Source organism: Petaurus breviceps, unplaced genomic scaffold (assembly GCF_028583685.1).
Source record: "Petaurus breviceps papuanus isolate PSGF00001 unplaced genomic scaffold, PetGlider_PUasm1.0 91041, whole genome shotgun sequence".
In the NCBI taxonomy this organism is placed as follows: domain Eukaryota; kingdom Metazoa; phylum Chordata; class Mammalia; order Diprotodontia; family Petauridae; genus Petaurus; species Petaurus breviceps.
In genome coordinates, this window is record NW_027187400.1 from 37,685,587 (window position 1) to 37,697,343 (window position 11,757).

General features: G+C 44.7%; 1 protein-coding gene across 1 annotated transcript in view; it reads left to right on the forward strand.

Moving 5' to 3' along the window:
- Positions 1–11,757, forward strand: part of CFAP74 (cilia and flagella associated protein 74) — a 111,914-nt gene that overhangs the window by 92,369 nt on the left and 7,788 nt on the right. The window contains exons 27-32 of the mRNA XM_069078375.1: positions 3,133–3,266; positions 5,500–5,634; positions 6,333–6,442; positions 6,674–6,729; positions 7,806–7,925; positions 8,839–8,994. Of these exons, the coding sequence (XP_068934476.1) occupies positions 3,133–3,266; positions 5,500–5,634; positions 6,333–6,442; positions 6,674–6,729; positions 7,806–7,925; positions 8,839–8,994 (711 nt within the window). The remainder of the gene's footprint in view (positions 1–3,132; positions 3,267–5,499; positions 5,635–6,332; positions 6,443–6,673; positions 6,730–7,805; positions 7,926–8,838; positions 8,995–11,757) is intronic.

Sequence of the window (11,757 nt, forward strand, 5' to 3'; positions counted from 1 at the left end):
CTCTCTCTCCCTCTCTCTCTCTCCCTCTCTCTCTCCCTCTCTCCCTCTCCCTCTCTCTCCCTCTCTCTCTCTCCCTCTCTCTCTTTCTCTCTCTCTCTCCCTCTCTCTCTTTCTCTTTTTCTCTCTCTCCCTCTCTCTTTCTCTTTTTCTCTCTTTCTCTCTCTCTCTCCCTCTCTCGCTCTCCCTCTTCTCTCTTCCCTCCTACTATCTCTTCTCTCTTTCTCTGTCTCTCTGTTTCTCTATATTCCTGTCTCTCTCCTTTCTCTCTTCCTACCTCTCTCCCCCTGCTCTTCCTCCTCCCTCTTTCTCTCCCTCTCTCCTTCTTCCTCTCTCTCTTGCTCTCCTTTTTGTCATTCTCTGTCTCTCTTTCTCTCTCTGCCTTCCCTCCCCTCTCTGTCTCTCTTCTCTGCCTCTGTCTCTCTCCTTTCTCTCCCCTCCTTTTCTCTCTTTCCTCTTCCCTTCTTCAGCTAAGAGGGTTATTCTGCTTCAAGACCCCATGACTGATGGAGGCAAGTGGGGGAGAGAAATTCACTCTCTTAAACTGTCTAGGGCTGGCAAGCTTCACTTTTTTAAAGGTTACCAGGATCATAGCCATCCAGTAACGACCCTTCCAATTGCATCAGGGAAATGTTTCCTATTTTGTAAGGGTACAATAGGAATGTCTTTTGCATTTCACTTAAAACATTAACTCTTACTTTCTGTTATTACATCACGTGGTTTGATGAAGGTAAAAAATAACTCTCCCCATCCCCTCCCCCTGTTATACTAAGAAGCATGAGTCTGGAAGGAATGACTGTGTTCAAGCATGGGGCACAGCCAATGCAAAGGTACAGAGAGAGGAGATGGAATATTGTTTGTGACGTACAGAAAGAAGACCAGTTTGGCTTAAATATGAAGTGTCTAAATGGAGCTCATCTGTAATAAGCCTGGAAAGGTAGAGCAGAGCCAGATTTTCAAGGGCTTTAAATGCCCACCAGAAGAGCTTTTGATCCTAAAGGCAATGGAGAGCCATCAGGAATTTGGGAGCCTGGGAGTTAGATGGGCAGACCCATGATTAAATAATATCATTTTGGCAGCTGTGGAGAATAGGTTGGTGAGGAGATGGACTTAAGGCCAGAGATCCAGCAAGAGGCTATTGAAATAGTCTGGACAAGAAATGCTGTGGCCTTGAACTAGAAAGCTAGTCATGTGAATGGAGAGAAGGTGGTGAATCTAGATGTTGCCGAGGCAAAATTAACAAGACTTCAAAACTAATCGGAAATTTGGGGTTGGGGAGAGGAAGAATCAATGATCACTCCAAGTTTGGGAACCTAAACAAGTATGTGAAAAGGCCTTAGCCTAAAAGGGCCAGGTCTCCCATTGTATTCAGGGTCATCTCCAGTCATCCTGATGAATATCTGGTTATTCGACCCAGATGACTCTGGAGGAGAAAGTGAGGCTGGTGACCTTGCACAGCCCTCTCTCACTCAAATCAAAGTCAACTGTTAAGTCCCATCATCATTGCCCTGATGCCACGGTCCTCTTTGAAAATGAAGAACAAACATAACCTGTGAACCTAGGTACCTAAGACAAGACAAAATAAAGCAAAACAAAAACCAAACAGTGGCACCCTTGGCAGACAAGGGAAATGAGGACCAGAGACAGATTAGGAGGAGAGAAAGGAGGAAATGATGATGTCTGCTTTAAACACAAGTTTGAGGAGCTGATATTAGAAATGTTCAATGTGTAATGGATGACGTGGGACTGGAGCTTAGAGAGAGCTTTGGGCTTGGTATTGAGATCAGGGAAGAGATGAACCCATGTTACCGTTTGCCCTTTTCGTTTGCAAACCCTATAGAAATAATCCCATATTTCAAATGAGTGGAAGGAGAAGTGAGGAGGTTTCCCTGAATAGAAGGTTATACACATAGTGACTGCCCTGAGCCCACTTAGTTTTGAGTGTCCTGTGGAATCAGCACTAAAAGGCTCCACAGATTTTGCTGCTGGAAACCAGGCCAGCTGTGGCTGTGTGTGATTCATCTTCATACCTTGTTCAAGAGATACAAGCGTCACTTGAGTAACTCTCATGGACGAGGGTTGTCTTAGGCAGGTTTCCCCCACTGCATCCGGGTTTCCAGTTAGGATCATTTTAAAGAGAAGAGCTCCCAGGCTCATTAGAAGTCTAAGTGCTTGCTGGTGCTGTGCAACTTTTTAATGTGTGATTGCAATGAGTGTTTCCCATTGACTTAGAAGCATAAGCAAGCAAAGAACCAAATTGGGGGGGGGGGGGTGCCAGGGAGGGTGGCCAAGGAGTGTAAGACTATGGACATAGCACATTAATGCATTATGAGTTCTTTCTTGTTGCTAATTAAGGGCAAATAAATGGCACAGTGGATAGAATGCCAGGCCAGGAGTCAGGAAGTCCTGAGTTCAAATCCAGCCTCAGACACTTACTAACTGTGGGACCCTGGGCAAATCACTTAACCCTGTTGGCCTTAGTTTCCTCATCTGTAAAATGAGCTGTAGAAGGAAATGGCAAAACCCTTTGAGTATCTTTGCTAAGAAAATTCCCAAACGGGGTCACAAAGAGTCAGACACAACTGAAAAAACCACTGAACAACTTGTTAATTTTTTTCCAGCACAGGCATCTAACTTTATCATAACAGATAAACATTCTACAGAATCCCAACCTGTAAGACTTCTGGGTATAAATATTTAATGTCTTTGCTATTTAAAAGGCTCATTGATTATTTAATTTGTCAGCCTGGAATGAGATTGACCCATTTGTGTTAGAATACTTCTGGATTTGGGGACTTTTTTTTTCAACTTTTTTTTTTTGAGGCAATCAGGTTTAAGTGACTTGCCCAAGGGTCACACAGCTAGCAAGTCTTTGGGGATGGATTTGAACTTGGGTCCTCCTGACTGGAGCTGCCCTGGAGTTATGGGCTTTCAAGGGACCTTCTGGAAAGCTACTGGAGTCTCTGTGTTAACTGTCCCCACCTTCCTCTTTCGGACTTCGTTGACTTCCAACCTCCCCATCTCAGTCCCTTGCCTTTCACCTTCAAAGACCCCTTCCATTTGTTCTTCCTCAAACTGCAAATAGAACACAGCTTGAAGAGGTGGGTTTTCCCTCATTGCCTTCTCTGTTCCTAGCCTAAAAAGGATCCAGGCCCAAAGAAAGGGGGGAAAGGTCTGTCGGCTGTTTCCCTCAAGGCAGCTGTCAGGTGGCTCAAGCCCCGCTCTCCTATCAAGAAGGACCACCCCAAACCAGAGAAAATAAGGACAGAGTAAGTTCCCCTATGGTGTCATTTCCACTTAATTCAACAGATGTTTATTCAACAGATGTTAGAGCAAGGCATTGCTCTGAGTGCTATGGTGACAGACATAAAAATGAACCAACCATTCCTTCCCTCTCAGATAGAAGCTGGGCTCCTGGGTTGGGTCGTTGCGAGAAAAAAGCACCTATGCCTATTAGTGATCTAAGTACCCTTGGTGCCCGGCAACCTTGTAATGTATGATGGTAATGACCAGTTCCCATTGGCTTAGCGGTGGGAGAAGCAAATTGGGCTCTTTATATATATATACTACTAATTATGCTATAGTTTTTCATTCTTTGAGGTCTATAAGAGATAGCCTTTTACCAAAAGTTGTTTATAAAGTTCCCAGTTCATAGTAGCCCAGAATTTCAAGTTGGAAGGGTCCTCAGAGGTTCAGAAGATAAGAAATTTATAGCTGGATGGGATTTCAGAAATCACAGAATCCAGCCTCCTCATTTTACACATGGGGAAAACTAAAGATCAGAAATGTTAAGTGACTTGCCCAGGTTCATCCAGCTAATAAGTGTCTGAGGTAGGATTTGAACCCGAGTATCCCTGACTCCACATTCAGCACCCCAGTCAATGATATCATGTTTTCTACCACAGCAAACTCTACACTGCTGAAAGAATGCTAAGGAACCCAAGGGACCATGGAACTGAAAGAATGCTTGAAGGAGGAGGGCAATGAAAATTCCCCTGGGAATATTGTAATAGAATATTGTAGACCCAGGATTGGATTTCACATACCCAACATCTACTGAAGTTTGTCAGTGGCACACTCCCCAAGAATGAATGACATAATACATTCATGTAATTTCATTGACTTTCAGCTTCCCGTTGCCCAGTTGTTAAGGTATACCCTTCCCACAGCTGAAAAAGATTATATTAAAATGTCCCTGAAACAGTCGGTGATGGAAGCCTGAAGCTCAGGAGAGATGCTTAGAGTCAGATATATAGAGCAGGAAGCTATCTGCCTTGACATGATACTTGTTATTTTATTGCCATTTTGTTATTATCATTATTTTATTTATTGGTTTATGAACCCATTATGGATGATCATATATTTCATATATGGTCCCCAAAAGGCAGTGTGAGTCTTTGAGCCCAAAGGGAGCACAGGAGTCAAAATTTGATGCCACATTATTTCTCTTTCCCTCTCCATGGGTCAAGTTATTCATAAGGGAGACAGAGAGTAAAGTGACACCATGGCCAGTTAGGGCCTTAGCAAAACCTTGGGCCCAAAATGACTTTCTGGGAAAGTTTCTCCTCTTTGTACTTGGGCTATGGAAAACTAAAAGTCACTGGTGACATGAAAAGATAATGTCTTTGGCCACTTCCCAAAGGAACCACCTGTCCAGAGAACCCCCTTATCTCCATCCACACTGATCAGGCCCACTAGGTAAGTGGCTGTTGCCATTTTGATTGCTCAGCACCTAGTTAGTGATCAAAAAGAAAAGACCTTGGCTGTGGCCAAGACAACCCAGCAAAGAGGACCCAAGTTTAAGAACAGTCACTGAAGTGTAAAGTCATCATGCCAGGACCCTTGAAGCCCTGATGACTTCCCTTTTCCCTCACCTTCCTCTATCCAAATCTTTTCAGTTCCACTTCCACAGCATCTTTCTCATTGATCTCATTCTCTCTACTCAGCCAACCCTCTATTTCAACCCTTTCTATCTCCCACCTGGACTGTAGTAGTCGCCTGATTGTTCTTCAGTCTTCACTCCCTCCCCTATACAATTGATGCTCTACACAGCTACCAAAATAAATCTTCCTCAGGTCCAATCATGGCATTCTCCTGCCCCCAAATCTCCAAAGACTCCCTATTGTCTCTAGTGGACAACCTTCTAAATAGTCATCACAAACTAGTAGATCCTCCCCCTCCCAACAATTTGTGACCAAGTTGGTTGGAATAACACCCTGAACATAATAGACTCTATTTTTCTCCATTCCCCTCTCCCTACCTTTTTCCCTTCTATCATGACCGTGAACTCCTGGCATGAGATTAATAAAGGGATGCCACAGCCTATGTTCATTCCGCTGCCATGAGCACCAGAGGCAGTGAAGATAAACAAAGGTGGCCCATCCCCTGCCAGGTTCCAGGGCTGATCCCCTGGGCCAGGGGCTCTCTGGATGCATGCAATTACAGGGTACATTCTTCAGGATTGATGGGAACTATTTAAATGACTGGATTGTTCTGTTCTAGTTCAGACGAATACCTGATTGCAAAAGCCACCTTGACTAGAGATTTCCAAAAGCAATTTCAAAAATATGTCATACCATGTGTCATTGCCCGTGGAGACGTTAAAGACAAGAAAGACAGGATACCATTGAACTTCAGGTAGGAAATCCTGCCCGTGAAGCACAGATGCCTGGTCATTCATACAAACTGAAGGGATGCCAAGGGAAGGCTGAGGGGCTGGAGAAAATAGTCATGTGGAAACAACCCAAATCCTTTCTGGTTTTTCTTGTGTGGTGCCTTACTCCAAGGGAGGTCACAATTGCCCTGCCAATGTCTAAGAGAACTAAAGGGGGAAGGTCAACTGCCCATCAACACAGGGCACGAGAAACTCTGTCCAAAAGAGAGTTTGGTCTTCTGGGCCTCATGAGACTGCTAGGATTCTGCTTCTCCTACCTTCAGCATCGTATCTCCAAATGGCTTGATCCTAGAGACATCAGTGTTCCCTCAGGGGCTAATCTAAGGCCACCCAGCACCTTGGGCTTCTAGGCCATTTACATGGCACTTAGCCTTGCGAGGAAACTGAGGAGATAGTGACTCCAGTTCTGCTCCCAATGACCCTCAATCGATCAGCATCTTCTTTCCATTTAAATCCCCCATCCCTTCCCCAAGCACACATTTCCAAGCCTTGTCTCCATTCCCCAGTGTCTAACCCTGATTCCCAATAGAAAACTTGATCTTAAGTGGGCTATTTCTCCTCCTGAGTAAAGTTCTGTTCTCTCTCTCTCTCTCTCTCTCTCTCTCTCTCTCTCTCTCTCCCTTTCTCTTTCTCTCTCTCTCTCTCTCTCTCAACTTCCTAGTAATTATAACACACTGTACCTGGAATTATATTGTCCAACGGTGGCTCCCTCTATCGTGGTTGCTTCAGACAGTGGCAAGACCGTGTTCAACTTTGGAGACATCGCAGTGGGTGAGAGCTGCCGCCGACCCTCTCCCTCCCTTATGGCCTCCCCCCTTTCCCCCTCTCCACACCCCCCAACATGCAATCCCTCTTCGAGTCAAGCTTTGCTCATCACTCCCAAAGGGCAGATGGCTGGCACTCAGTAAATGTGGTGTCTTTGACTTGACTTGGCCCCCAGGTCCCTCACCCCCAGACCTCAGGTAGTGAGCACAATGTTTGATTGTTGTCTGTTTGTTTCAGGGCACAGGGGGATCAAAAGGATCACAATACAGAATGTCTGTTCAGAATACCTCGATGTATCCTTCCATAGAACTCCTGTTCGGGTGTTCCCAACACAGTCCGACAGCTGACCTGCCTTCCTTATCTTTTGAAGGAAGAGAATTCCTATCAGGCTTTGGGGAGCAGGTTCCAGCCCTTCCTCTGCCAGTCAGTGCCCCACGTGACTGGGGAAGTCCTCCACTCCCCCCGCCCCCCGCCTTCTCCAACTCTGCTTCCTCCTCTATCTAGCAAAGGACTTGGAAGAACTGACCACTGGAGTCGCTACCTACTCTAAAGCTAGGCTCCTATGAGCTTTCTTTCTTTGGCTGTGAACTGGTTTCTTCTTCCTTCTTCTGCCTTCTAAAGCATCAAGCCACAAGAGGCCTGTGGACCTGTTAGTAATTAGAGATGTTCAGTATTTGCCCTTTCCTCCTTGGCCCCTAAGGTACTAGGTGGTGGCAGGAAAGTGAGTAGAGAGCTGAACCTGGAGTCAGGAAGAGCCAAGTTCAAATCCAGCCTCAGAGACTTACTAGCTGTGTGACCCTAGGCAAGTCACTTAACCTCTGTCTGCCTCAATATCCTCAACTGTAAAATGAGGGTGATATTAGCACCTCCCTCTCAGGGTTGTTGTTAGGATCAAAAGAGATAATATTTGTAAAAATGCTTAGTACAGTAATTGGCACATAGTAGGCCCCTTGTAAATGCTTATCCTCCCCCCCTCAGTTTCCTCATCTGTAAAATGCAATGATAGCACCTGCCTCTCAGGGTTGTTGTGAGGAACACATGAGATAATATTTGTAAAAGTGTTTAGCACAGCAGCAGGCACTACATATAAAAGTTTATTCCCTCCCCCTCCCATCTGAAAAAGGGGTCAATGACAGCTACTTCCCAGGGTTGTGGTGGAGAGCAAATGAGAACAGTGTAAAGTACTTCATTGAACCTCAAAGTTCTATATGAATCCTGGTTGTTATCCTTCTCCCCCTCCTCCCCCTCCCCCCCCCCCCCCTCTCCCCCTTCCCCCTCCTCTTCCTCCCCTCCCCCTCCTCTTCCTCCTCCCCATCATCGTTACTATTCCTATTATGAGTGTTTTGTCTCCTTGACTGGCTTCTCCCAGACAGAGTTTTCAATACTGAATCCCTATGGCCCCTTTATACTGCTCTGTCCTTGTCGTGGCCTTCAACCTAAAGAAAGCCAAGACATCGCGGTATCGTTCTCTCCCCGGGAGAGTAACACGGTAAGCTGTTGTGGTCAGGGGACAAATCCACCCTGACCTTTAGAATGCATTCAGATAGTCTCGGTGCTCACATCACATTCAGAAGCAAAGAGAAAGTTCAGGCAATAAGAGAGCTGTCCCTTTCGTTGGGAAGAGGACAGCCCCATTTTGCAGGAAGATGCCAGAATCTGGTCCTTTTTCAGGAAGAAAAGAGGGAAGGTTTAATGAATTCATGTTGGGACTTTTTGGTTGGCACTGGCCTCTAAAAACCCCATGCTCCTGCTGCCAGGGGAGATGTATGGGCCAGCCCAGCAAGGAAAGGAAGGTTCCGTCAAAATCCAGAAACTAGAGGAAATCTATGGACCTCCAAGAAGTAGACTGGGAGTTTCTTCCCATGACATATCCATTCCTCAGATTGGGTTTTCATGGAAAAATCTCTTCTTGAAACACTGGCCCCATTTCTGCTAAGCACCTAGAGATGGGGACTTGGGGCTGGGGCTGGTGTGGGAACCCTTGCCACAATAGTGTTGGCCTGAGGACTCCGTTGATCTGTGTGGCCTCTCCTTCCCCTCTTTCCTCCCCTAAGGAATATGCTGTGGGTTTATTAGCGCTGGTCACTCATCACTGAATTGCTCTTACCTGGCTGGATGATGTTACCCCTCCCCCACTGTTTGTAGCCAGACCATTCTGACTCAATGGACCAGATTCCTATTACATGTCAAATGAGAGAGTTAGGCTGAATGAGCTCAGAGAATACTCCCAGCACTGACATATCATTCAAAGACTGAAAAGAATTTGAGACGATCTATTTTCTTTTAAACTTTCTTTTTGTATATTTTCATTTCAAAACTAAGATTTCAAAATTTAAAACTAGAAGCAATCTTAGCTCTCATCTAAGCCAATGCCTTCCTACCAATATCCCCCATTTTTTTAGTTCCTAGAAACCCTGGAAATCATCTCAAAGAAAGGAACTCTCACCCTGACCATGGTGGGCAAAGGGGTGGCATCCACCATTACCTGCTCCATCGAAGGAGATGTCCTGAATATGGGATATGTTATTGCTGGGGAAACTGCCACATCGACATTTAAAGTAAGTTAACTGTTGCTCGATTACTTTGAATTCCCTCAGAATTATAAGCCTCTTTAGGGTCAGCTATAGTCTGATTAGTCTACCCCAGTCTTCAGAAGACACCAGCCAACAAATTTGAGTTTTTATTGATCCTGTCCTCAGGACTCAAACCCATCCCTGTGCCCAGGCTGTATGGACTACTGTATCCAAAAAACAAACAAACAAGCCCATAAGAGTGGTCTTCAGTATTCCCAAGAATAGATACTCTCTAAGCCCAGGGTTCCAATGGTTTCTTGGAGGGTCATGGACCCTTGGACAGTCTGATGAAACTTATGGATCCCATCACAGAGTGATCTTTTCAAATGCATAAAACACATAGAATTCCAAAGGAAGACAATTATGTTGAAATATAGTGATCAAACTCTGTGTGTGTGTGTGTGTGATAGACTTCACATGAGATGACCAACAGCTGTCCAATCTCTGTTCTAGAGCAAAAAGACAGAAAGCTATATAAAATGACCAGAGAGTCGCCAAGATGGTAAAATAAAAATTTGAAGAAAAAAAAAGCCAGTGCTGGAGTGTGGGGATTCATGCTGTAAGCATTCATCATAGAGAGGAGTTTAGGGGGAGAAGATAGAGGCAGCCTCTGCAGTCTGGGATCTTTCATTGGGGCCTGGAAGTGTCAGCCTCTTCTTCGCCACCTAACCTTCAAGACCCAGCTGTCTCACCTCCACCAGGAAGCCTTCTCTGATGAACAAATGAAAATTAATTTTTTTAATTTCTTTTATTTTTTTGCTTTTTGGAGGAGGGAAAGCAGGGCAATTGGGGTTAAGTGACTTGCCCAAGATCACACGGCTAGTAAGTGTGTCAAGTGTCTGAGGCCAGATTTGAATTCAGGTCCTCTGACTCCAGGGCCAGTGCTCTATTCACTGCGCCACACTGAAAATTGTTTATTAGACTTTCTTTTAAAAGTTGCTATTTGCTAATATATACAGTGCAAATAGAAGAAGAAAAAATAGACTATTCTTACTGTTAAGAAATTTCCACTCTAATTGGGAGAGACAATATATAGAGGAGAACTGGCCTTCAGGCCAAGCAACGTGACCAGGCATAGAAGGCCTAAGGGTTGAGAACCAGGGTGGCTGGCCAGGCCCAGAGCTCCTTATGGTGCATAACCAGGTCAGATCACAGTCTTCATGAGTCTGGAGGATGTCACGGCAGAATGGATGCTAAGGGCTGGTAGTCTTCTCTCTTACCAGAAGGGAGAGGTAGCTGGTCACTCCCAGCTCATCCAAGTGGTGGGTTCTGCCATATTGCTTTTTTCATGGTCGGGAGTGAGGAGGAAAAGAAAACCCCAGAAGAATCTCTTCCTTCTCTACATCATTTATTTTAGTACTGTTTAATTTTGGTACTTGGTGATCCTTAAGTACCAATTAATTTAATTCAACAAACAATTCAAGTCACCAAGGATTTGAAAATACAAACACAAAAAGTAAAGTCCCTGCCCTAAAGAGGGAAAGACTATGTACAAGCACGTGCGCACACACACATCTATATACATACATACATATGTGTGTATATATATATGTACATATACATATACATAACTCAAGGTAATTTGAGGCAGGAAAGATCACTAGTAACTGGAAGATCCAAGACTTTCCTTAGAGGAAGGTCCCTGAGCTGAACCTCAGAGAAAGCTAAAGATTCTCACAGGCAGAGAAGAGAAGACAGCAGTTCCCAAGATGGAAGGAAGCTTGTGTGAATGCACAGAAACAGGAGATGAAATTACAAATTTAGGAATCAGCTGGTATATATATGAAGGGAGAGAGAGAGAAAGAGACAGAGAGAGAGAGAGAGAAAGAGAGAGAGAGAGAGAGAGAGAGAGAGAGAGAGAGAGAGAGAGAGAGTATTGAACATGAACAGGAGTAAGAGAAGACTAGGAAAGAGTAAAAAAGGGTAGAGTCAGTTGTGCAGGGCCTTCAATGTTAAATGGGTTTACATTGCATCTGAGAGGCAATAGGGAGCTACTGAAGGTTTTGGAGAGTGGAAATGACATGGTCAGACACGTGCCTTGAGCAGATTATTTTAGCAGCTGTACAGGAAAACTAGAGAGTGCCATAGTGCACAGAGGGCCAGACCTGGAGTGAGAAAGACTCATCTTCCTGAGTTCAATGAAATCTGGCCTCAGGTACTTACTAGTTGTGTGACCCTGGGCAAGTCACTTAACCCTGTTGGCCTCAGTTTCGTCATCTGTAAAATGAGCTGGAGAAGGAAAAAGAAAACAACTCCAGTATCTCTGCCAAGAAAACCCCAAGTGGGGTCATGGAGAATCAGAAACAGCTGAACTATAATGTGGGGAAGAAATGTAGAGGGAATTGACTAGAAGTAGAAATCGGTTAGGAGGCGATTCCAACAGTCCAGGCAAGAATTTAGAATTGTCTGGACTAGGATGGTGGTCATGTCAGTGGAGAGAGTGAAGATAGTATCAACACAACATGGCAACTGGCACCTAGATACATGAAGGAAGGGAGAGTCAAGGCTGACTTTGTTGTTGTAAACTTAGTGTCTGCAACTGGAAAAGAGAGACTTGGAGAAGGGTCAAGTATATAGAAAATAATGAATTCCATTTTGAGTGGGTCGGCTTTGCAATGCTGACATTTTTTCATGCTAAATCTCATCGGAGATTCAGGACTAGAATTCAGGATAAATAGATACATACATAGGTGAGTAGATAGATGGATGGATGGATGGATGGATGGATGGATGGATGGATGGATGGAT